Below are 25,481 nucleotides of genomic sequence, written 5' to 3'. Positions count from 1 at the left end.
GATCATCCTCTGACCCAATCCACTTCCTGTTTCCGACAGGAAGTCTGATCACAGATGTAAAATCAACATGGCCTCCGCTTCAGGACCACCTCATCAACTCATATTTTAGTTATTTAAGCAGCAGATGTGGATCTGGTCGCTGATTGGCTGATCATTTGTCAACATTTCCCTGAAAAAGGAAGAAAAACCTTCAGATCGTCATTTCAGACTTCATGGTTTTGGTTTTGACAGAATGTCTGAGGACAAGTTGCTGCAGGCGGATGGCAGATGGTTCTGGTTCCGGTTCGGGGCCTGAGGGAAGCAAAGGCAGAAATATTTCATGATCAGATCAGAAATCATTTCAACAGGAAGCCGAACCGGCAGCCGGAACCGTTGGATCCATCAGAACCCGTCCAGACCTTCGTCCTCATCATCCTCCCTTCAGTTCTGTCTGCTGCAGGCGCATCGGAACCGGACCGACAGCCGAACCTCCTCTCAGACGTGCTGCTGCAGCTGGTGTTGTGAATCAGGCCGATGGCAGCGCTGCCAGAAACCGGCCATTTCTCAACACCAGGGCGGCCGCGCATCACTCACCACGTCACCGAGGGGCTCAACACGGGGCTCGGGGGCCACCTGCGGCCGCCGTCCAGGCGGCTGGTGAAAGTTTTACGCTTTCTCCACTTTTTGTGTGCGTTTTGTTTCAAGTTCCTCGTGAACATGAAGTTTTTCCTGAAAATGTTTTCATCCAAACCCATGAAGACCCAACGTGTTGCAGTAACAGCACCTGGCCAGCATGAGGCGCTCTAACACTGAAGCTCCAGGAACAGAGAAGGCGACTGGGTTCGTGGTTCGGTTCTGGTCAGAGGGAGGAATGACGTCATCATGTTTAGCTTGTAGACTAAAGCTGGTGAATGTTGGAGCTCTGATATTTATGAATGCATGAACAACATGGTGAAAAAATGAACATTAAAAGCCTCATTTTGCTTTATGAAGCGTTAAATCAAGAAAATGATCGATGTTCACGTTTTACCGTTAGAAACGGCGCCCAGAAATCCACTAAGTTACAACCGAACCTCTGATTCTGGTTTAACTGCACCGGTTCAGACTGCATCTCCGCCCAGTACCAGCAGATGGTTCTGGTTCTGACCCAGATAGCAGATGGCTCCGGTTCTGTCCTGCGGCTTTTGGCTGGTTTTAAAATGTTCTGACCCACTTTAGTCTCTTCCCTGCAGGTTTCCTGTCTGACCTGAAAACGACGTTTCTGTGACGGTCCGGTTCCGATTGGCTAAAGGGCGATTACACCTAATCTTCCACTGCCTTCTGCATCTTTAATCGACTCCAGTTTAAAAGTTACAACACAGTCAAATTTGGACTGGATTATTCTGCTCCAATAGCAGAATATTTAAACCCATGTTGGGGATTTGTGAAACCTTCTCCTGATTTGTGAAGCTTCACTTATCGGACCGCTGAAGAAGATCTTTCCTTCCAACCATCACCATCTACAGTTACACCTGGTGGGGATTTTTTTGTGTTATCATTTTTATTATTATTACTTTAGATTGTTATTCAGTCTAGTATTAATCAGTAGTGACGTGATTTTCTTGTCTGTGTTAAAACCTGATTGCTGTGCTGAATATCTGTGTTCCTGAGAACTGATTGTTCCCTTTGGGAGAAATCTCTCTGCAGGGAAAGGGCTGGATGACCTGTGTCACATAGAGCTTATATCTTTTCTACTCTTGTTTTCCCAGATAAACGTCCGGCTCTAGAGAGGGCCAGACTCTCTACAGAGGGTCAGACTCTCTAGAGGGGGCCAGACTCTCTAGAGAGGGTCAGACTCTCTAGAGGGGGTAAGACTCTCTACAGAGGGTCAGACTTGCTAGCAGAGGGCCAGACTCTCTAGCAGAGGGTCAGACTCTCTAGCAGAGGGTCAGACTCTCTAGCAGAGAGTCAGACTCTCTAGCAGAGGGTCAGACTCTCTAGAGAGGGCCAGACTCTCTAGCAGAGGGTCAGACTCTCTAGCAGAGGGTCAGACTCTCTAGAGAGGGTCAGACTCTCTAGCAGAGGGTCAGACTCTCTAGCAGAGGGTCAGACTCTCTAGCAGAGGGCCAGACTCTCTAGCAGAGGGTCAGACTCTCTAGAGAGGGTCAGACTCTCTAGCAGAGGGTCAGACTCTCTAGCAGAGGGTCAGACTCTCTAGCAGAGGGTCAGACTCTCTAGCAGAGGGTCAGACTCTCTAGCAGAGGGTCAGACTCTCTAGCAGAGGGCCAGACTCTCTAGCAGAGGGTCAGACTCTCTAGCAGAGGGTCAGACTCTCTAGAGAGGGTCAGACTCTCTAGCAGAGGTCAGACTCTCTAGCAGAGGGTCAGACTCTCTAGCAGAGGGTCAGACTCTCTAGCAGAGGGCCAGACTCTCTAGCAGAGGGTCAGACTCTCTAGCAGAGGGCCAGACTCTCTAGCAGAGGGTCAGACTCTCTAGCAGAGGGTCAGACTCTCTAGAGAGAGAGGGCAGAACGCTGAGCGGCTCAGAGGAACCGTTTGCTGAAGCTTCTCCTTTTGCAAAAGTTCAGCCATAAAATTCATAAATGTTGTCTGTGGTTCTTTAAAGTAGGTTTGGAAAATACCATCAACACCAACATCTGATTTCTTATTGGGATTAATAAAGTGGTTTTGAATTAGAATTGAATTTGAAAAAACTGCATATAAAAGTGTGAATAGTAATAAGATCTTTAGTGAAGTTTCACAAATCACATTAAAATATTCTGCTATTAGAGCAGAATGTTATAGTTTTCTCAGCTCCAGGGAGAAAACTGCTAAGTCTTGCAGTTTTTAAACGAGTCGATTAAAGATGCAGAAGGCAGTGAGAAATTAGGTGTAATCGCCCTTTAGCCATTTCCCTCCAGCTTCCGCTTCGTGGAACAAACTGCAGAGAAGAATAAAAGCTGAACTCTGACCTCCTGGTTCGGTGAATGTCTCTCTGTATCTGATCCACTGGATGCCTGGTAACATTTGATCACGTTTTGGCATTAAAGTCTGTTTTTATAACCAAATCTCATTATTTCTCAAGTTAATTTCACTGAAGGTTCTGGTCGGTTCTGGAACTGGTCACCGAACCTGGTGGAGCACAGAGACAGAAATAGATGAAGTCCAACAGTTCACTTTAATTTCAAAAAGTCCAAACTTGTGTTGTTGTTTTTATTAAAGAAAATAGTCATAAAATATTGATTCTAAAATTGTGTTATAGGAATAATGTGTAGCTTGTTTCATTTTCCTTCATTTTATTTAACTCAAACTTATTCTAACGTCTTTCTTAGTGTGCATGAATAAATCATCCATTTTCTTCAGCTTCATCCGGGTCGCGGGGTCAGCAGCCTCAGGAGGCCCAGACTTCCCTCACTACCGCCCCCAGCTGGTCAGTCTGTGTAACCTTTACATCAGTTGATCTTGGTTTGTCTTCATCTACCATCCAGGATGGATTGCCTCATATTTAGATCCTCCCCGTTACACAAAATGATTGTTTTTTTTATAGATTTAGTTTACAATGACAAACAAAAATCATGCGTTTGCATAGATCTGAAAATGACCCAGCCTCGACATTTACTGTGGCTCACATTGTGTTTGTGGTGGTCAAGCACGGTGGGATGGGTTTGAGATCCCTGGTTTTCTCATGGGTAAATCCTACAACTTTATTTGTGCTCTGTCCACAATTTATTTTGTTTGTTACTTTAATTAGTTCATGTCATTTTCAATTTATTGAATGATTTTATATTTATATTTATGGCATTAACTTAGCAAAATGTTACCTGTTCCCACATCAATGTTCCAATGTTTGCTGACACAAGAAAATTAATGTTTGACTAAACAAGCAAAATTAACTTTCTCATGTATACTGAAAAAAGTTCAGAATATATGGAACAAAAACCAAGTGAATCAAACTATTTTGAATATAAACAATAGAAAGTATGCTATTTGCTGGTGGGATGATGTAACAGCACCAGCAAAAGAAGATTCTGTGATGTCACAAGTGAGGCAGCGTCTGTGATGTCATAAACTACATATATATAGAACAGAATTCTGGATATTTTTCATTGCTATATCACTGACTAGTTCAGACATAAGCAAAGCCTTTTCGAGCGTTCAGCTAATTTACTAATCGACAGATTTTGGAGAAAGTCTTGAGATAAAATGTCTTATCAAAATCAGAGAAGACACAACGGAATGATGGGACCCCAGGGGAGGTGGGGCAACCATCGAAATGTCCAAGGCGGGTTTCCTCCTGTGCACCCAGATCTTTTGCATGAGGAAATCCACAGGATGGGCTCTCTTTTAGAGATGGAGAGAGCCCAAAGGTTTGCAGACAACCAAAGACTGGCCCATCTGGAAGCAGAGCTGGAAGAAACCAAACTCCAGTTAAAGAGGCAGAAAGCTCTCAAAGAAGTTTTTATTAACAAGGGCAAAGAGACCAAGAGGGAACTCGAGAGAGTAGAGAGGCTTAGTGATCCAGCTGTTGTTGATGCTGCGATTCTTGCTACCAAGGCGCACAACGAAACGAGATTTAAAAACAAGAAGCAGCTGCAGCAAGACTTTGTGGAATTAAAGACGGCCCACCTCCTCAGCCAGGAAGCATTTACATCGGAAATCCAGGCTGAGAAAGAAAAAAACAAAACCCTGCAAGAAGAAATGGACAACTCCGGACTTCCATGAGGAGCTTTGCTCCAAGTATGAAGCGTCGGAGAGATCCACGATGCTCTGGTGAGGCAGGAGGCCGAGATGCAAAAGTTGTGTGAAGTGAGAGTTAGTGAGATACAAGTGGACGTTGACAAGATAAGAGCTGAAAAGGACGACATCTTTCAAAAGATGTCAGAAGAGGTCACGTTTCTGAAAAGCAGCAGAAACAGTTTACAGGCAGAATTGGACAAGGTGAAATGTTCATATGAAGAACTTGAGCAGAAGTTTGAAAGAGACTTTCTGCTCTTAAAGCTGAAGTGGAAACATCTGAGCAGGAGCTACAGCGTGAAAGAGAAGCCAGTTCACATACAGCAAAGAGATGTCACTTTGTTCTATCTGAACTGGCTTCTCTTGAGCGAGAACAAGAACTGAAATATAAAGCAGCGTCAAAAGAGCTCCAGACCCAGCAGCAGAACTTCTACAAGGTCACCAACGATTTAAAATGTGACAATTCTTCCCTTCAACAGCAGCTGGAAATGCTTCGGATGCAGATGATTCAGGAGAGAAAAGCGCACATGGAGGAGATGGTGATTCTAAACAGCATGAAAGCCACCTTCCAAGAAAATACAGCAAAAGATATGCAAATCCTGGAAGAGAAGGAAAGGGATGCACAGACAAAGTTAGAGAAGATGAAAGAAATATACAAGGTGCTGCATTGCAGATATGACACAGATATTGCTGCACTCAAACAAGAAATAGAAGAATTTAATCAAGTTAGTTGTGAGAAAACTAGTCATCTGGAAGGAGCATATGACTATCTAGAGATTGACACTTCTCTGACAGACATGAAGGAAGATGTCGAACAAGAAACACCACAAGAGTCCAAAACCTTTCAAGACATGGAGAACCAGAGCCAGCCTGACCATGAAGAAGTTTTACATCAAGAGGTTTCTTCTGAGGAGGATCCATTAGAAGGATCCTCCTCAGGTTTTCCCAGGCATTTGGAACCCATGATGGACTTCGCTGCAGAATCCAACCAGGAGGATTTGGACAACATGGAGGTTGGAAAAATGAAAAAACCAAAGCTTACAGTATGGAAAAGAATGCTAAACTTCTTGCATTTGAAGAAATCAAAAAAAGGAAGAAAAGACTGAACTAAAGCCAAGAACATCAAGTTTTAACCATCGTTCCATGCGACACCATCAGGAAACTTAGAAAGGCCAGCTTTTTTCCTGCCATTAACCATCTAAAAAAAAGATCCTTCCTAACCCAATTCAAACTTTAAGACGAATTTGAAATAGAAAAAGTAGTGGGCAGCACGGAGATGCAGTGGCTAGCACTGCATCTGCACAGAGAGGATGTGTCGCATCTTTGCTGTGTGGAGTTTGCATGTTCTCCCCGTGCCTGCGTGGGTTTTCTCCAGGTGCTCTGGTTTCCCCCCACATCCTCTAAACAATTGGTCAATGTAAATTACCCCCTAAAAGAGTTTAAGAAACTGCAAGAATTGCTTTAACAAAAAAAGTGCAATTTAACATGAAAAACTGAGTAGAAAAGGTGTTAAATAAAGGCCACTAGAGAATGAAAGAACTGACCACCACATGTTTCCTCATGGAAAAAATAAATAAAACTCTTTCTTAATCTCTCTCTCTCGTTCTCTCCCTCCTGTTGTCCTCATTTTCTGTGTACAGGGAAAACACATACAAATCTCGGTCATTTTGACCCGAGGACAACAGGAGGGTTTTAATACAGAAGTTACTTAATATACATACACACATATACATACACACATATACATATACAAACATGCACACACACACACATCCCTTCCATAGGCTGCCACCTTATCGTGGTGGAGGGGTTTGAGTGTCCCAGTGACCCTAGGAGCTGTCAGGGGCTTCATGCCTCTGGTCACCCAATGCAGGCAGGTCCTAGGTGAGGAACCAGACCAAGTGCAGCCCAAAGACCCCTTATGATGAGCGCCTGGTGGCCGGGTTTTAACCCACGGAGCCCAATCAGGCTAAATAATACATATTTAGTTCACAAAATAAATTTAGCATTAAGCTAAATATTTATTTAGCAAGCTTAACATTTAGTGACTAAGCTACATATTTGGCATTGAGCTAAATAAGCCTTGAGCAAAGCTGAATACTTGGCTCTGAACTAAATATTTGGCTGACAAGGCAAACATTTGTCTCTGAGCTAAATATTTAGTTCAGTTTGGAGTATTTACCTCCAAACTAGATATTTGGTTTGAAGCTAAATACTTTGTTGGTAAAGTAAATATTTAGCTTGCTATTTGAATATTTAGTTTGAAACGGTGACATTTATAAATCAACGAATAACATGGAGAAAATATGAGTTAGAAAAATTGGTAACACTTTATTTGAAGCTTAAGACTGAAATGACACTGTCAAAAACATGAACCTGTCATGAACATAAAGAAGTCTTTATGGATGTTTATGACAGTTGTCATGAAATAATTCGGTAAATAATGACACTTTTAATGCAAAGTTGCTCTAAAAGTTGCATTAAAAGTCAATTAAAAGTGCCAACTTTGCATTATTTTATAATTGAGACTCCTTTATGTTCATGACAGGTTCATGTTTTTGACTGTCATGTCAGTCTTATGCACACCCCGTCAAATAGTGTTACCGAAAAATTAACCACATTGTTTTCTGTGACAGTCGAAATAACACAAATTATTGCTGTCAGTTTTTGACAGTAACTTTAAAAATGGAGCCCAATAATTGTGACAAAGCAATCATTCAGTTTCTCTGAGCAGCTCTTCTGTTCTAGGCTAGCGGAAGTTAACACTTCTAATAAAATACACAGACATTTCTCAAAATACAATGTGTGCCAATAAAATACTGTTCTCCACTCATAAACACTTACAATAATGGTACCTTATCGATTAAATGTAGACTTCACCCACCTGTTAAACAGAAATCAGCTTTTATATCAAAATAATGGCTTCGTAGCTATGGTGACTCTGAGCTTCTTCTAGGCTTGAAGTTAGCCTCTCTCGTATTTGCCGCTACTGCCATCTTCTGGTGGAAACTGGTATTGCACCAGAAATGTGCTCAGTCATACGGGTGAAAAAAGAAACAAAGTGCGACGATTATGGATAAACAGATGAAAACTCTAAATTTAATGTCTCAGAAAACGTTGTAGCACATTCATAAAACTTTTAGAGAAAGTTAAATGTTTGAGAGGTAAAGAACTAGACTGTTTCTGAAATGCGTGACAAAAAATGTCCCTTTTTCATAATATTTTTTATAATATTCTCCATTTTTGGAGCTTTACTTGAGCAACTATGGATGATTTTCAACAAATTAAGTGAAGCGGAAGAAATGTGGCATTTTCTATCTTTAAAAAGTCATTTCTGTTCAGACTAAAGATGGACTGAAGGAATAAAAGACTAGCGTTATCTTGTAGTGAAACATGATGCACCGTCTCAGCGTTTGTTTTATTTTGAATTATTTTCCCAAATGAGTGTCTTGATAAACTGACTGAAACGCCTTATCTCTGAGTTTCTTCTGTTTTATTTGAGTGATCAAAATTAAACAGTGAACTTCATGCGAAATTTCTTGAGAAAAGCAAATAAGCCATGTCCTTCCTATAAACACAGCTGCTTGTTCTGCAGTCTCAGGCTCTTAATGCTAAATGTGTTTAAACTTCATTCCTTAAGAAAAATAGTTTGTCAATTTATTGTTGGGAACTTAATGCTTTTTTTAACCTCAGTTATCCACATGTTAATGGTTTGGATCGCCTCACTGTTTAAAATTCACACATGAACTGAATCCCTCTCCAGCCACTTCTTCCAGGTCCTCCAGGAACCCCAAGGCGTTTCCAGGCCATAGAGAGACATCGTCCCTCCAGGTGTCCTGGGTCTCCCCTCCTCCCGGTGGGACCTGAACTCCTCACCAGGGAGGCGTCCAGGAGGCATCCTGACCAGATGCCCGAGCCTCAACTGGCTCCTGCAGGCGCGGCAGACATCAAATTAACAGGCCAAACGGGTGTTTAAGGCGCATGCGCGGCTCGCAGGTGAAACCAGGTGTGTCTGATTGCAGCTGTTGAAAACGAGCGGAGGAGAGGCGGCGTGGATCCTCTGTCAGCGCAGAGGAACAGAACCGAACCGAACCGAACCGAATCTACTGATTCCCGGAACATGGGGCCGCTCGGTTTCAAGGTGGGTATTTGGACCGTCAGAACCGGTCAGAACCGTCTGAATGGACCGTCAGAACCGGCTGACTGGACCGTCAGAACCGGTCAGAACCGTCTGAATGGACCGTCAGAACCGGCTGACTTGTGCAGTTTGAAGAGCTAAATGTTGCTCTGTCTTCCAGCTGATCCTCTTCGGCTTCATGTGTCTCAGAGTTGAAGGTAAGGACAGAAGAAGTTTTTCTTGTGTGGTTTCCGGTTCGGATGGACTCATCCCGTCCTCCATGTGAGCAGGAAGCTGCAGCCTGGAGAACTGCAGTGACCCCCGGACCTGCGTTCTGTCCGCGGACCGGAGGACCTGCCGCTGCGCCGCGGGACTTTACGGCCCGAACTGCGAACACGGTACGTGCTCAGGTCCCGGAGGTCCTGGTGGCTCCGGACCTCAGGTCTGGTTCTGAAGGCTCGACCCGTTAAAATCATGTCGGTTCTTATTCAGCAGCAGAACCAGCAGGTTTGGACTCATCTGGACCCGCTGGCTCAGATCCTGGTTCTGAGCCATGACGTCACCTGTCAGTGGATTGGTCAGCAAATGACCAACCAGCGGCCGCAGTTTGTCCCGCAGAAAACATGGCCGCTCGTTAAACGATCAAATTGCCAAATATGTTCTCCGGTTTTGCCGGTGATGAGCAGCTGCGGTGTGTCTGGATGCTCTGGGTCTAAAGCCAGAAAGTCCCGCAGATTATTTAGTTTGCGGACGCTCCGCACAGCCTGCGGGTGTCTGCTGTTTCCATGGAAATGAGCTTTAATTTAGGATGAATCTGGTTAACCAATCAGGTGCTTCCGTTTGCTTAAAGCTCCGGAGTCGTTTTCCTTTTTCCTTTTTCTTCACGCTCTGCAGCTTTTTGCGGGTTTCTGTCGCCATGACGCTGTCCGTCCTCCTGTCTGTCCTCCTACAGGCGCGCAGGTGAAGGTCCTGTGCGGCAGAGACTTCATGAGCATCCGGGCCGCGGAGGATTTCTTCTCCTACCTGAAGGTCCCGCTGGAGTCGCTGCACCTGCCGAACCGGTCCTGCCGGGCCCAGAGGGAGGTGATCGCCGGGACGCCGTTCTTCATGTTCCGGACCTCCAGGGAGAAGTACCTGGCCTGCGGAGGGAAACCGCTGCAGGTACCGGTCCGGTCCCACTGCTTCAGACCTTCCTCATCCGTGATCCAAACCGACTCCGTCTGTTATGTTGCAGAAGAACTCGACCCACCTCCTGTACTCCCTCACGGTCCAATCGGAACCTCAGGTCAGCGGGAACATCATCAGAGACCCGGCCATTAAGCTGGACTTCACCTGCGTCTACCCGAACCTTCGCAGAGTCAGCCTGCCTTTTCCGGTCCGGCCCATCTCCAGGTGAGAAGACCGGTTCCGGTCATCCCGCCACAGTTTGGACCTCCGGCGGTAATGTAGGTCTCCTGGCTGACCAGCCAGACGGTGATGCAGGTGGAGGAGACGGACGCCACCATCCGGATGGGGCTGTTCGCCGACAGCAGCTTCAGCCGGGCCTTGAGCGGCACGCCGACCATAGAGCTGCAGGACCCGGTGAGGAGACAGCGGACCCGGTTCTGGTCCGATTAATCTAGATTAACCGAATAATGACTGAATGAAAAAAGCTGACTAATGGATTCTTCCAGAATGTGAAGCTAAAACTTAAAGGTTTTATCTTGATGCAAAATGTTTGATTCTTTCAAAACCGATTAATTGACTTACTAAATTAATTACTATGGATTTTTGTTTTCTACTGTACCGATCACCGATCTCTAGTGCTGTAGTCAAGACCACCCAACCGGAGATCGGGTCAAGACCGGCGTCCTGCGCCACACGACTCAATAAATGTGAAATATGATCAAATTGATCTGAAAGATTCAAAACACCCAGATATGAAACACTTGGAGCTGAAATCAATCATTATCGATTCAAACTCTTCGTTCTGCTTTGCTTCCATCTCTGCCACAATCCGGAGTTCTCCTGCCATCCCTGAAACGATAACTCCCTGGGCGGTTCCCCATGTCAGAAACCAGCATTAATGTAACGCACCAAACGCTCAACTATGAACTCTGACCAAGGAGCAGCAAGCGAGACGCAACCAAGCAGAAGGCGACTGACTTCCTCTCTCCTGCTGCATGAAGCCCAGCAGCAGAGCTGCAGCATCTGCCACATGACGGGAGACCAAACGGTCAGAGCGCAGTGAGCCGTCTGCTCTCAGGCTCGTTTTATTTATTCGCTGATCAAATATCAACGAGTATAATTAAATAAAATGGTTGCTGCAGAGCACCAGAACAGAGAACGGCTCTCAGCGAGGCTCCAGGCCTGTCGCTCTTAGTAAAGAGCCGTTCAGAAGAATCGGATCGTTCATGAATGTCACGTCACTGCGTTGCAGACTTTGGTCACAGCGTTGTTCCATACATGCGGCACGTCGGTCAGCACCTCCGCTCAACAGCTGAGGCAGAGAGTGAGGCGTTTGGCTCAGGGTGTCCCTGAACGGCTAGCTTTGCTAGCATCACCTCACAGCTCGGCTTCCTGCGCTTCTTTCCAAGTGGCTGTAGAAGTTGGACCCGGTCCCACCGTCTGAACCCGAAGCGCTGCTGGATTCACACATCTGATGATTTATGCTGCGGGATTCTGCCGCACACGTCTGCGCTCAGAGGAAACCACTGCGCATGTCTGAGCGCCAGGCGGGTTGAAGGGGGGCGAGAAACGAAACGCGTAACTAGTGAGTCACGTTGTGGTTTGGATGTGAATGTTTTGCATCCAGTGAAGATGCTGAACATTAAATTTATGCTGTAAATTTGGTGACATTTCTGCTAGAAATAAAATCCCGACACCATTAAAACGTTTCTAGAGACAAAGTCCGGTCTGGAGCAGTGGCGGCGCCAGGGGGCGCAATTTGTGAGGAAATCTACATGAACTGACCTGACGGTGTTTATCATAGCAAACTCAGCATGAAGGTAATCAGTAGGAAGAACATTTTATCATAACAGTGATGGTCTAATCAAGCCATGTAGCGGTTAATTAGGCAATTAAATAAACAAGTTAATTTAAATAAATAAATATGATCCTTTGCACCTGACGTCACTGTCTCCACCACGATGGATGTCCAAACCTGTTCTCTCCTGTATAAAGCCTTTAAAATAGTAAATGTGGTAGCCTAATATCGCTTTTTTAAGTTGATTTCGCAGTAAAATGGCCACCAGGTGCTGCGCGGTCAGCTGCACGACGGACGAGGGTCAAAACCAAGCTTGTCATTTTATTTTGATGAGGAAAAACGCGCGATGGACATCAGCCTCAATCATAACCGGCAGCTCTTGGTGTAACCGCGGATTTACAGCCAACACTCGGGTAAGAAGATTAACGTTCATATACTTTATAAGTATGATTAGAAAGACGACAAATACCGCAATATGGAGACGGTGGCGTCGAACCATCAGTAACCATGGAAACGGTGCCACGCCGTCAGGTAGCCTAGCATGTTTGGGGAAAATGATTAGCGTCTCGTCTTCTGTACGTTTTTAAGGGGAAACGCTGTTTATGACATGGTGACATGAATCATGTGGCGTGAATTCAGGCAAAGTGGGTCATTTGATCAACGGTCAGGAGGTTCGGAGGTTCGGGTCGGTTTCTAGCTGTAAATGCCACCGGATATGAGCCCCAACCAGGTGTGTTGCGTTCAGACAAATTAGCTCAGCAAGTAGAAACCAGGAATAAAATGACAAAAAACGAGTTTAGCCGCTCAGTTCAATCCTCCCGATTCTCACTTCCGATGTACATCATGGCGCTTCGAATGATTAAGGGACGTAGTTGCAGAAGATCAATACTTGGGTATCAATGCTGCTTTAAACAATGTAATATTATCTGGAAGTGATCAGGCTAATGGCTCAAGGCCTCATGCTGACGTCAATAAATCAGTGATTAAAGTTTAACTAGAGGGAAACGGATCATAACACCTCAGTAAAATGCTTAGCTCAGCACTAGCGACACCCGTATCAACATAACGGTTTTAACCCGCATCATTTTTCATGCTGCAGCTTTGAGACGAATCCAACATGCTGTGAAACATTGAAATATTGTTCGTGTTGCAGTTTAACCCTCTCCTTTGACCTTTGACCCCGGGCCCTCTCGCTGTTGCAGGTGCATGTGGAGGTCTCCGTGGCTGAGCCTGCGGACTTCTTCCTGCTCCGGGTCGATGACTGCTGGGCCAGCCAGTCCCGGCAGCCCAACGCCTCCAGACTGCTTCACAGCCTCATCCAGAACGGGTCAGAACCGGTTCTGCTCCTCTCTGTGCTGAAGGAAGCAGTTCCTCACCCTTCCTCCTCCTCTTCCTCAGCTGCGTGGCCGACCCCACCGTGACCTTCCTCCCGCTGGCTGAGGAGCGGGCCGGGCCCAATGGCCGGAGCTCTGGGGTCCGGTTCCGCTTCCAGATGTTCCGCTTCACCGCTGGACCCGCCGAGTTCTACCTGCACTGCCGCGTGCAGCTGTGCGAGCAGGATGACCAGCCGTCCTGCCTGCCGGTGAGCCCTGGCCCGGTTCCGACCTGGCCCGGTTCCGACCTGGCCCGGTTCCTCTGGTCCTCCTAGAACTTACAGTTTTTGTCCTCAGAGCTGTGGCGCCATCAGCAAGCGGGAAGCCGTCAGGCCGTTGCCCAGTCGTGGTCTGTTGTCTTACGGACCGATCCGGGTCGAGGTTCCGGACCGGCCCGAGTCCAGTGAGCTGCTCCTCCTCCTCCTCGTCCTTCATCATCTCCAGGTTCTGTTCTTCATGTCTGCTTTGTTCCAGATGTTCTGACGGCGGCGGTTCTTCCTGTGGCCGCAGTCTGGACGCTGGGCCTCTTCCTCACCCTCCTCATCGTCGTGGCCAAGGCCGGCAGGAGGCGGGTCCCCGGACCCGAGGGCCCCTGATGGCAGGAAGCTCCAATAGACCCTCTTTCATCACTTCCTGTTTTCCTCCTGTTCACAGCAGCTTTTTATAAAACTCTAAATACTTTCAAGTTCTAGATGTGATTCATTCCAGCCAGAAAACCCAAAATAAGATTTATTATGTTTATGATGCAGAAAATAAGGTGTTAAATCTGTTATGATGGAGGAACCGGACCAAACCGGACCGGGGGCTCATGACGTGTTGAAGTCATCCTGTAGACGGTCAAAAGATTTTTGTTAATTTTGCCAACAGAAAACTAATAACTTACTAAATATTAAAGTGGTAATAAATAAAGTTGGAAAGAAACTATTCCAATTTTTTATTAAATCTGTTTGCACAGCTGCAATTCTACAACAAGAACAGCAGGTGGCGGCCTCGGCTCCTTATGAATGTAGGTCAACTTCAGGAGGTACGGCAAGCCGTTTGACCAGAGAATAATCTAGTTATTTCAATTCAGAACAGGCCCAGATTCAGCTGCTTGGAGGTCCCTTAAAGGGCCCGGCTACCTGCAGTTTAAAACCCTCAGTGATCAACCAGGACCGATTCTACTGGGGCCCTGGCCCCGTCGGGGCCCCACTGGCCCCCCATCTAGAACCGTCCATGGACTCGGCCAATCACAGAGCAGCAGCTCTGGAGGTGATGATGCTCAGAACCGACAGAGTAACCGGGTTGTCGGGACCGGACTGCTTTATAGAACATGAAATAAACAGAATTGCATCTTTGGTTTCTGAGCAGTTTCTTCCTGTTTGTTCAGATTATGACATTTATTTGGAAATTAAGAACGCGGTTCTGCATATTTGGACTTGTTGGACTGAGACCAGAGGAGGAACCATCAGAACCAGAACCGCCTCGGTGAAGGGATGGAGATGGTCAGGTTTAACGAGGACTCTGGCCAGGTGTACCTAATAAAGTGGCCGGTGAGGGCAAATTTCGAATCCAAGCAGTTAAAAAAAAACTGGGCTTCTATTATGTGATATAATGACCTGCCATACAGGGAGGAGACCTGCTCTGACATCATGGATCGACTTTATTCGGGTTTTTCCGTCGTTTTTCGGCTTTAGATGTTGAAATAATGTGACCTGACGGTGTGAGCAGAACCTCACAGGTTCTGATTGGTTCTGATCCACTTCTCCACGGTGACGAAAGGAACTGTTGAACTTTCCAGGATCCGGTTCTTCTGAGCTCGGTTCAGTTCGGGAATGTGAGTCCTGCTGCAGCTGATCCCTGGATTGGACCGGGCCGGAGGATCCGAGCCGTTTTTCGGTCCAACTTTAGATCAGAACTCCAGAGTTCGGAATCCGGACGGGCTGCGGAGGAGGAGGAAGCGCTCAAAGTTACTTCATCTTCATCATCATCATCATCATCGCATCAGCTGCGGCCAGAGAGGAAGATGCGCATCATCATCATCATCATGTCGGTCTGCCTGGTTCCGCTGGTTCCGCTGGTCTCCTGCAGCGCAGAGACGCCTGATGAGGAAAACTTCAACCCGGAGGTAAAGAGGAGCGGCGTTCCCACTTCCGGCCCCTGGATCAAAGTTCCCTTACAGTTTAATACAGAATGATGTGCAGTCCAGTCCGAACCTTTTCCAGTCCGAACCTTTTCCAGTTCCGTGCTGAAGTCATGAACATCTGGTTGATCTGCTGCTCAGGATTTTCTCCCTCAGGAATCCTGATGGTTCCCCTGACCCGTTCCTCCAGGTCCGGTTCGGTTCTGAAGGCGTCTCTTGCTGAGTTTCTCCTCGTCTGTCAGAGCAGGAATGTTGATGTGAACCATCTGCTGCTGGAACCGGGTCCAGTTCAGCCTGTGACCTGAAAACCTGTGTGTGTGTGTGTGTGTGTGTGTGTGTTCTGGTAGGAGTGGCTCCGTCGTTTCGGCTACCTGTCCCGGTCCGGTCTCCAGATGTCCGGCCCGCTTTCGGTCCAGATTCTGTCCAGAGCCGTCAGTGACATGCAGCGCGTCTACGGCCTGGACCCGACCGGCCGCCTGGACGGCGCCACGCTGGCGTAAGCTCCGTTACCATGGCAACCATCTGCAGGCCCAACACGACGTTCATAGACCTTTAACCTTTTAAACATTTCCCAGTTCTGACTGCAAACATTAATTATTTTATTTAATTTGGATCAGAGCAGCAGAGCAAAGCTCAAAGAAAATCTGAAAAGTGTGGTGTGCTTTTATATTCATGAATATTGAGGCGATGTGTGTTTCAATAAGTGAAACATTTCATTTAAAGTCAGTCTTTGTTAGCACATCGGCCAGCCTGAGCTGTGTGTGTGGCGCAGGGCGATGCGGCGGCCTCGCTGCGCCCTCCCCGACAGGACGCCTGAGGCCGGCGAGGTCAGGACCAGGCGCTTCGCCCTGACGGGTCAGCGCTGGGATAAGGAGCAGCTCTCCTTCAGGTTGGTCTCCCTGAGGCTGAAGCGAGCCACGTTTCAGACCAAAGGTTCCGGTTCTGCTGGTTCCGGTTCTGAAGGCGTCTGTCCCGCTCCACCAGCATCCTGGACCAGCGGATCCCGCCCTCGCTGGGTCTGAACCGGACCTCCAACGCAATCCGCCGGGCCTTTGGCGTGTGGAGCAGCGTGACGCCGCTGTCCTTCCAGGAGCGACCTGCGGGGGGCGCCGTCGACATCCTGCTCCTCTTCGCCTCTGGTTTCCATGGAGACATGTCCCTGTTCGACGGCGAGGGCGGGTCGCTGGCCCACGCCTTCTACCCCGGGCCGGGAACGGGCGGAGACACGCACTTCGACGCCGACGAGCCATGGACGCTGGACGCCCAGAACCAGGAAGGTCCGATTCTGGGCGGTTGCAGTCGGGCTGTCCATCCTGTAACGTTTCCATGGTGACATTTGTGTCTGTCACCTGTGCTGCAGGTATCGACCTCTTCCTGGTGGCGGTGCATGAACTAGGCCACGCTCTGGGCCTGGAGCACTCAGAGAACCCCGCCGCCATCATGGCTCCTTTCTACCAGTGGAGCAACGCGCAAAACTTCAGCCTGCATGGCGACGACATCGCAGGGGTCCAGCGCATGTATGGTGAGGCGGCGCAGGCAGGGAGGAGGTCAGCGGGTCAGGAGGTCAGAATGTCAGGAGGTCAGCGGGTCAGGAGGTCAGCGGGTCAGAATGTCAGGAGGTCAGCGGGTCAGGAGGTCAGCAGGTCCTGCTTCAGTCAGGTCTGGAGCGTTTTGCTAACCGTCTGCTCGGCATTCTGCCCTGTTGCTAAAGTTTTGATCAATAAATGTTTCTTTTGTTATAAATCAGTTGTGGAGTTCCTCAGGGCTCCGTTCTGGAGCTGCGCCCCCTGGCTCTCACTATGGGTATTACACTCTACTGCAGTGGAACACTTAACCGTTTAACAGTCACAGACCAGCTAACCTGAGATCGACTCCGCAATAACACATCTGAACATACACTGAACTAAAATATAAGCCCTGTGACATCCTCCCACGCACCATGATGACATCACCACCACGTCCCATGATGACATCACCACCACGCCCCCCTCCTCTTACTGTGTCAAATGTAAGAGTTTCATGAACATACGCAATACATAGAGAAACTCTAACTATATTTTCAGTAATTACTGATCTTCATATCGGCATTAAGAACATCGAGGTTCGGCTATTTGTAGCAGATTGACAGTCATGATCGGGGTCAGGCTGAGGAGTCTGGTTCTGACCCAGTTGGCTTCCCGTAGGCGGTTACAGTCTGATGCGTCTGGAGTTCAGACCAATCAGCTGTGTGTCGCTGGTCTGAGCCGATCCTCTGATGGACGAGCCGATGCGGCGAGTCGGTCAGACGAGGATCTGCAGTCTGTTGGAAACCAGCTCTTAAACGGCCGCCGGTCCGATAACGGGCACTGAGCCGGGCAGCTGCTGCTCTGCTGGACGTCCAACACGCCACCGGCTCCACGACATCTGAGGCTTTATGACGTGACGCGACATGTTGGGGCCGTTTATTGTCCAGCTGTTGCTCATCTTGTCTGATCACCCAGTGGACATGTCCCACAATGCACTGAGTAAATAACAGAGTCTTGATGCTCGCAGCAGGCTGGACCTCCACATGGCAACAATATCTGACATGGGCCTTTATATTTTTGTTCAGTATATAATTCAACCTGAAATGAAAATATTGCTGTTTCCTCCTAATGTTTGGTAAATGTTCGTTATTTACTGCGTCTGAAGTGTCAAAGCTTTCTAATGAAGTCATGGAAATAAAACAACTTGTTCTTCACTGTCATGTGCTTTAAAAACATTTAGATCCATTTATGATTTAGAAGCTCAATTAAAGAAAAATAGGCTTGAGTTGGTTTAGCAGAAATAAAAAATCATTTTCTGCTCCATTAAATATAAAAACAATCAGTTGTATTAATTTAATTCAATATTTTTAAATTAAATAAAAACAACAATACCTGCTGACCTGAAAGCAGAGCATCATTCATCACCAAAGCCATACGAAGAACAGTTCCGTTCAAAGGAATCTGTTCGCTAGTGAAGGACAGCAGCTTCAGATTCCTCTGGTCAGATAATATTCCTGCATCAGAACCGGATCCAGTGAAGCTAAAGACCACAGAACCACTCAGGAGTCTTCATCAAAGATCCATTAGGAACCGAGGGAGACGACAGATGAGTCGGATCAGAACTGGATGTTCATGTGATTCTGAACGTGGCGACAGATTCTGAGAATCTAAGGAATCTGGGAAAATTCACACCAGCGTCAGAACAGGAAGTGCATTTTTCCTGTTTTCCTCCTCAAGCTGCTGAGGCGACCCGGTTCTGTTGGCTCGTATGATCCGACATGCTCACAGTCGGCCAGAAATCAAGGGATCAGGAGCTGCAGGATGCCAGCTGGTTGCTTAGCAACCAGCTGCTCAGAGAGGCCGCATGTCAGGACAGCTGCATGTGGCTCTGCAGGCGTCCTGTTCGGTTCTGTTGGGTCGGGTTCTGTCCGTCGTTCCCTCAGGTTCTGTTTCGCTCTCTTCTTCCTCAGGTCCTCCTGTAGCCTCTGATGCTCCTCCCACGCACCATGATGACATCACCACCACGCCCCCCTCCACATCCTCCTCACCCACCCACTCAACGCCTGGTCCCCCCGACCCGACCCAAACCGAGCCGGATCCAACCCCCACCCCTCCTCTGGCCACGCCTACCTCTCATCTGACTTCGCCCATCACCGCCCGGACCGGGCCGGACCCGGTCACGCCGGCGGTCAGGAGAGACGCCCCGCCCAGCATCTGTGATGGAGACTTTGACACGTTGACGTTGCTGCGGGGCGAGATGTTTGTCTTCAAGGTGAGAGCCGACCCTAAAACCCGGCCCGGCTTCTAGAACCTGAGCTGTAAGCTGTGGCTGTTTGCAGGGCCGCTGGTTCTGGAGGGTCCGGAGGAACCGGGTCCTGGAGAACTACCCCATGCCCATCTCTGTCTTCTGGAACGGTCTCCCTGACGACATCGACGCCGCCTACGAACGACACGACGGGAAATTTGTCTTCTTTAAAGGTAGAGACTTCCTGCTGCTTCCTTTCACCGACACCATAGTGGGAAGGTTTCTCAACATGAGGGGAGGGACCCAGTGTGGTTCCGGTGTGTCGGGCCGAGCTGCAGCAGGAAAACGCGGAGTTAAAGTTCTCTCTGCTGCACCAACCGCAGAAATGAGCAAATTAAAATTAAATAATACATTTTGTTTAAAACGGCAACAGGAAGGAAAACTCTTTGGTCACGAGTCACATGACCAGCAGCGGCACGTTGCCATTGGCTGAAACGGGCCGGTAGGCGGGGCCCTTTAAACCTTTATTCATGGCCGATGTAACATCCTGTCTCCTCGTCTGTCCTCCTCTCTGTCCTCCTGTGTCTCCCTGTCTGTCCTCCTGTCTGTCTCCCTGTCTGTCCCCCTCTCTGTCCTCCTGTCTGTCCCGTCTGTCCTCCTGTCTGTCTCCCTCTCTGTCCTCCTGTGTCTCCCCGTCTGTCCCCCTCTCTGTCCTCCTGTCTGTCTCCCCGTCTGTCCTCCAGGCGACAGGTTCTGGCTGTTCCGGGAGGCCGACGTTCTGCCCGGCTATCCTCAGCCGCTGCATCAATATGGCCGAGGAATCCCCGCCCATCGGATCGACGCCGCCATCTGGTGGGAGCCCAACGAGTTCACCTACTTCTTCAGCGGCGACAGGTACGCCCTGCGGCGCCCGCGGACGCTCCTGCCGCCCTGAGTCATCAGCTGCTGCTTGTCTGCAGGTACTGGCGCTACAACGAGGAGACGCGCAGCACCGACCGCGACTTCCCCAAACCCATCAGCAGGTGGGGCAAGATCCCGGCCTCGCCCAGGGGAGCCTTCCTCAGCGAGGATGGAGGTACTGCTTCCTGTTTGTAGCTCCGCCCCCAACCAACAGAGAAGGAAGCTGGAAACCAGAGCCAGTAGAGGAGCAGAGCCTGGTCAGAGCGGTTCTGATTGGACTCCTTCAGGTCGGTTCTGACCGGACCAACGTTTGGGACTTCAGTCGCTGATGAACCAGGGCAGCTGCTGGTTGTGGTGAACAGCGCCCCCTTGTGGCCCTGCCACCATCAGTAGCTGTTCACGTTGCATTAGAAAAGGAAAACGTGGAATTAGAAATAACTCAATGCCACGAAAAAGTTTTTATACTCGCATGAGGTGGATGGAAACAAGTTTACTGATGTAGCCACTTTCCCAGTCCAGACCTGCAGCAGGAAGGACTCTCTCTGGTCCATGCTAGTTCCAACCTCTACTTCCTGTTTCCAACCTCTACTTCCTGCTTCCAACCTCTACTTCCTGCTTCCAACCTCTACTTCCTGCTTCCAACCTCTACTTCCTGTTTCTAACCTCTACTTCCTGTTTCCAACCTCTACTTCCTGTTTCCAACCTCTACTTCCTGCTTCCAACCTCTACTTCCTGTATCCAACCTCTACTTCCTGTTTCCAACCTCTACTTCCAACCTCTACTTCCTGCTTCCAACCTCTACTTCCTGTTTCTAACCTCTACTTCCTGTTTCCAACCTCTACTTCCAACCTCTACTTCCTTCCTGTTTCCAACTTCTGCTTCCTGTTTCCAACCTCTGCTTCCTGTTTCCAACCTGTACTTCCTTTTTCCAACCTCTGCTTCCTGTTTCCAACCTCTGCTTCCTGTTTCCAACCTCTGCTTCCTGTTTCCAACCTCTACTTCCTGTTTCCAACCTCTGCTTCCTGTTTCCAACCTGTACTTCCTGTTTCCAACCTCTGCTTCCTGTTTCCAACCTATGCTTCCTGTTTCCAACCTCTGCTTCCTGTTTCCAACCTCTGCTTCCTGTTTCCAACCTGTACTTCCTTTTTCCAACCTCTACTTCCTGTTTCCAACCTCTACTTCCTGCTTCCAACCTCTACTTCCTGCTTCCAACCTCTACTTCCTGCTTCCAACCTCTACTTCCTGTTTCTAACCTCTACTTCCTGTTTCCAACCTCTACTTCCAACCTCTACTTCCTGTATCCAACCTCTACTTCCTGTTTCCAACCTCTACTTCCAACCTCTACTTCCAACCTCTACTTCCTTCCTGTTTCCAACCTCTGCTTCCTGTTTCCAACCTGTGCTTCCTTTTTCCAACCTCTGCTTCCTGTTTCCAACCTGTACTTCCTGTTTCCAACCTCTGCTTCCTGTTTCCAACCTATGCTTCCTGTTTCCAACCTATGCTTCCTGTTTCCAACCTCTGCTTCCTGTTTCCAACCTGTACTTCCTTTTTCCAACCTCTGCCTCTGCTTCCTGTTTCCAACCTATGCTTCCTGTTTCCAACCTCTGCTTCCTGTATACAACCTCTATTTCCTGTATCCAACCTCTACTTCCTGTTTCCAACTTCTACTTCCAACCTCTACTTCCTGTTTCCTACCTCTACTTCCAATCTCTACTTCCAACCTCTACTTCTTCCTGTTTCCAACCTCTGCTTCCTGTTTCCAACCTATGCTTCCTGTTTCCAACCTCTGCTTCCTGTTTCCAACCTGTACTTCCTGTTTCCAACCTCTGCTTCCTGTTTCCAACCTATGCTTCCTGTTTCCAACCTCTGCTTCCTGTTTCCAACCTCTGCTTCCTGTTTCCAACCTCTACTTCCAACCTCTACTTCCTGTTTCTAACCTCTACTTCCTGTTTCCAACCTCTACTTCCAACCTCTACTTCCTTCCTGTTTCCAACTTCTGCTTCCTGTTTCCAACCTCTGCTTCCTGTTTCCAACCTGTACTTCCTTTTTCCAACCTCTGCTTCCTGTTTCCAACCTCTGCTTCCTGTTTCCAACCTCTGCTTCCTGTTTCCAACCTATGCTTCCTGTTTCCAACCTCTGCTTCCTGTTTCCAACCTCTGCTTCCTGTTTCCAACCTCTACTTCCATTCTCCACTCCCTGCTTCCAACCTCTGCTTCCTGTTTCCAACCTCTGCTTCCTGTTTCCAACCTGTACTTCCTGTTTCCAACCTCTGCTTCCTGTTTCCAACCTATGCTTCCTGTTTCCAACCTCTGCTTCCTGTTTCCAACCTCTGCTTCCTGTTTCCAACCTGTACTTCCTGTTTCCAACCTCTGCTTCCTGTTTCCAACCTGTACTTCCTGTTTCCAACCTCTACTTCCTGTTTCCAACCTCTACTTCCTGTCTCCAACCTCTACTTCCTGTTTCCAACCTCTACTTCCAACCTCTACTTCCTGCTTCCAACCTCTACTTCCAATCTCTACTTCCAACCTCTACTTCCTTCCTGTTCCCAACCTCTGCTTCCTGTTTCTAACCTCTACTTCCTGTTTCCAACCTCTACTTCCAACCTCTACTTCCTGTATCCAACCTCTACTTCCTGTTTCCAACCTCTACTTCCAACCTCTACTTCCTGCTTCCAACCTCTACTTCCTGTTTCCAACCTCTGCTTCCTGTTTCCAACCTGTACTTCCTGTTTCCAACCTCTGCTTCCTGTTTCCAACCTATGCTTCCTGTTTCCAACCTCTACTTCCTGTTTCCAACCTCTACTTCCAACCTCTACTTCCTGTTTCTAACCTCTACTTCCTGTTTCCAACCTCTACTTCCAACCTCTACTTCCTTCCTGTTTCCAACTTCTGCTTCCTGTTTCCAACCTCTGCTTCCTGTTTCCAACCTGTACTTCCTGTTTCCAACCTCTGCTTCCTGTTTCCAACCTGTACTTCCTGTTTCCAACCTCTGCTTCCTGTTTCCAACCTCTGCTTCCTGTTTCCAACCTGTACTTCCTGTTTCCAACCTGTACTTCCTGTTTCCAACCTCTACTTCCTGTTTCTAACCTCTACTTCCTGTTTCCAACCTCTACTTCCAACCTCTACTTCCTGTTTCCAACCTCTACTTCCTGTTTCCAACCTGTGCTTCCTGTTTCCAACCTGTACTTCCTGTTTCCAACCTCTGCTTCCTGTTTCCAACCTATGCTTCCTGTTTCCAACCTCTGCTTCCTGTTTCCAACCTCTGCTTCCTGTTTCCAACCTGTACTTCCTGTTTCCAACCTCTGCTTCCTGTTTCCAACCTCTACTTCCTGTTTCCAACCTCTACTTCCTGTTTCCAACCTCTACTTCCTGTTTCCAACCTCTACTTCCTGTTTCCAACCTCTACTTCCTGTTTCCAACCTCTACTTCCAACCTCTACTTCCTGTTTCCTACCTCTACTTCCAATCTCTACTTCCAACCTCTACTTCCTTCCTGTTTCCAACCTCTGCTTCCTGTTTCCAACCTCTGCTTCCTGTTTCCAACCTATGCTTCCTGTTTCCAACCTCTGCTTCCTGTTTCCAACCTCTGCTTCCTGTTTCCAACCTCTGCTTCCTGTTTCCAACCTCTGCTTCCTGTTTCCAACCTGTACTTCCTGTTTCCAACCTCTGCTTCCTGTTTCCAACCTCTGCTTCCTGTTTCCAACCTCTGCTTCCTGTTTCCAACCTCTGCTTCCTGTTTATTGCAGCCTTACGTAGCATCAGCATTCCTGTGTCACCTGGTTGATTCGCTTAAATGCAGCAGATGAAGACGTTTAATTCTCTTCTTCTCTGTTTCCTTTTTTATCTGCGACATTCTGACGGACCCGCCCTCGTGGTTCTGTTCTGCTTCTCCCGCCCTGCAGCCTCCACCTACTTCTACAAAGGGTCCAGTTACTGGAGGTTCGATAACCGCCGGACGGAGGCGGACCGCGGCTACCCCCGCTCCATCCTGAAGGACTTCATGGGCTGCGTCGGGGCCCCCGAGCCGGACCCGGATCCAGACCCGGACCCAGAAACCGAGCGGAACCCGGGGACGGAACCGGGCCGACCCCCACAGCCGACCGAACCGGGCCGCGGGCCGGACCGGGAGCTCAGACCCGGCAGCACAGAGGATGACCCGGACCAGGAAGTGAACATGGTGGTGACAGTGGTCGACAGTGAGTCAAAGGTCATGACCCTGGTCATGGTGACGGCGCCGCTGCTGCTCATCCTGTGCATCCTGGTTCTGGTCTACGCCATCCTCCGGACTCTGCAGAACAAGGAGCCGCCCCGGGCCCTGGTGCACTGCAAGCGCTCTCTGCAGGACTGGGTCTGACCCAGTCCACGGGCCAATCTGGTACCACCACCCGACCCCGATCCGTCACCAGAACTCTACCACCCCTTGCCTCCTCCTTCCATATCAGATTTGGTTAAACGTGTTGCAGCTCCAGTCTGTGGGCCTTCGGTCCGACGGCCCGGCTGCTGCTGCGTTAACCATCTGGACAGCAGCGCGTTTCGGATCCGCTCCAGGTGGATCCGCTCCAGGGGCCTTTAAATTGGGCCTCTGTCTCTTTAAGAAGCTCCTGCGCTTCCTGAAGCTCTTCCTCCAGGAAGTTGTCCCAACATGGCTCCTCTATTAACCCTTTAACATTTTTACCAGTGCTGCTCTGAGCAGCCGTTCCACCTGCTAATTGCTGCTGGCTAGTCTGAAGGAGCTGAATGGGGAGGAGCTGCGCCTTGAAGGCGGGGCTAGGTCCACCCAGGCGTTTTGCAGCTGAATAGTTGCAGAATGCAGTTGGTTTTTCATGACGCTGCCCCTTTAAGTCCCACACGGCTCCGACTTCACATCCTTTTCCTTCCAGCTCTGCTTCTTGGAGGTTTGTCTCATAAAACACGTCAGTTTGAGTCTGGATCAAGACGAGGGAAAAGTTTAAATCAGTGGTCCTCAACCCCCGGTCCGTGGACCAATTGGTACCGGGCCGCGCAAGAAATAGTGAAATATTTCCGTTTTATGTATTATTTGAGTCTGGAGGATCTTTTATTTTGAAAATACTTTAACCGGATTCTCTCGGTTACTTGGCGCCAACACTGAGCCCACAAGCAGCAAAATGATTAAGAAACAGATCAGATGTATTTGGAAAGTTTCTCTGCAAAGAGGAAAAGGCCCAGAGAAGAGACAGGAGAATGGATTTATCCCGGACCAGTAGGTGAGTCCCACATTACAAGCCGCTCTGTGTAACATGTGGCGACCGGCTGCTAATGAGGCAATGAAGCTTCAAGCTGCTTCACCACGTAGAGACCAAGCAGGCTGTGGATATCAGCAACACTTCAGGTGTTATTGTCTCCCATCTCTCCCAGATGGACCGTCTGGTTGCAGAGAAACAAGCTCAGGGCTCCGTTAGTCAGTATCGTGAGTTAAAATGTTCACCAAAGTAAAATGTTCGTTTTTGTGGCACATCTGTATCTTATTTTGAAGGGATATATAAACGTTACCATAGCGACCAGAGTCAGAGAGCGTTTGGGCTGCGGTCGAGAGGAGATGAGTAG

At 48.4% G+C, this 25,481-nt stretch overlaps 2 protein-coding genes and 2 long non-coding RNA genes across 6 annotated transcripts; 2 read left to right on the top strand and 2 right to left on the bottom strand.

The window, feature by feature from the left end:
* Positions 1-4: 4 nt before the first annotated feature.
* On the bottom strand, positions 5-8,605 carry LOC145552060 (uncharacterized). Its single transcript, XR_014088010.1, has 3 exons — positions 7,576-8,605; positions 2,930-3,089; positions 5-291 (listed from the first exon to the last, which is right to left on the bottom strand). It is a non-coding gene; the product is annotated as an uncharacterized LOC145552060 (long non-coding RNA).
* A 77-nt stretch (positions 8,606-8,682) lies between these two features.
* Positions 8,683-14,070, top strand: zpd (zona pellucida glycoprotein d). Of its 2 annotated transcripts, none has more exons than XM_008412684.3 (10): positions 8,683-8,832; positions 8,990-9,026; positions 9,099-9,206; positions 9,761-9,969; positions 10,046-10,200; positions 10,275-10,389; positions 12,976-13,100; positions 13,172-13,355; positions 13,444-13,549; positions 13,621-14,070. In XM_008412684.3, exons 1-10 carry the CDS (start codon positions 8,812-8,814, stop codon positions 13,740-13,742), a joined length of 1,182 nt encoding a protein of 393 aa, XP_008410906.1. In that variant the 5' UTR covers positions 8,683-8,811; the 3' UTR covers positions 13,743-14,070. The 2 variants fall into 2 exon arrangements, with proteins under 2 accessions (XP_008410906.1, XP_008410904.1); XM_008412682.3 differs by having other exon boundaries at positions 10,043-10,200.
* A 701-nt stretch (positions 14,071-14,771) lies between these two features.
* LOC103466820 (matrix metalloproteinase-15) lies at positions 14,772-24,478 on the top strand. 2 transcript variants are annotated; one of them, XM_008412681.3, is made up of 10 exons: positions 14,772-15,253; positions 15,616-15,764; positions 16,041-16,157; positions 16,253-16,545; positions 16,629-16,790; positions 18,744-19,045; positions 19,113-19,251; positions 19,762-19,912; positions 19,978-20,093; positions 23,819-24,478. In XM_008412681.3, exons 1-10 carry the CDS (start codon positions 15,152-15,154, stop codon positions 24,268-24,270), a joined length of 1,983 nt encoding a protein of 660 aa, XP_008410903.1. In that variant the 5' UTR covers positions 14,772-15,151; the 3' UTR covers positions 24,271-24,478. The 2 variants fall into 2 exon arrangements, with proteins under 2 accessions (XP_008410903.1, XP_081464589.1); XM_081608463.1 differs by lacking the exon at positions 14,772-15,253 and adding an exon at positions 15,272-15,458.
* LOC145552061 (uncharacterized) lies at positions 20,547-21,879 on the bottom strand. The gene is made up of 3 exons (XR_014088011.1): positions 21,836-21,879; positions 21,092-21,244; positions 20,547-20,767 (listed from the first exon to the last, which is right to left on the bottom strand). It is a non-coding gene; the product is annotated as an uncharacterized LOC145552061 (long non-coding RNA).
* Positions 24,479-25,481: the final 1,003 nt, after the last annotated feature.

This window comes from Poecilia reticulata, chromosome 6 (genome assembly GCF_904066995.2).
Source record: "Poecilia reticulata chromosome 6, P_reticulata-male-v2, whole genome shotgun sequence".
In the NCBI taxonomy this organism is placed as follows: Eukaryota; Metazoa; Chordata; class Actinopteri; order Cyprinodontiformes; family Poeciliidae; genus Poecilia; species Poecilia reticulata.
The sequence above is the reverse complement of the archived record's forward strand: the minus strand, read 5'-3'. Positions and strand labels throughout refer to the sequence as shown.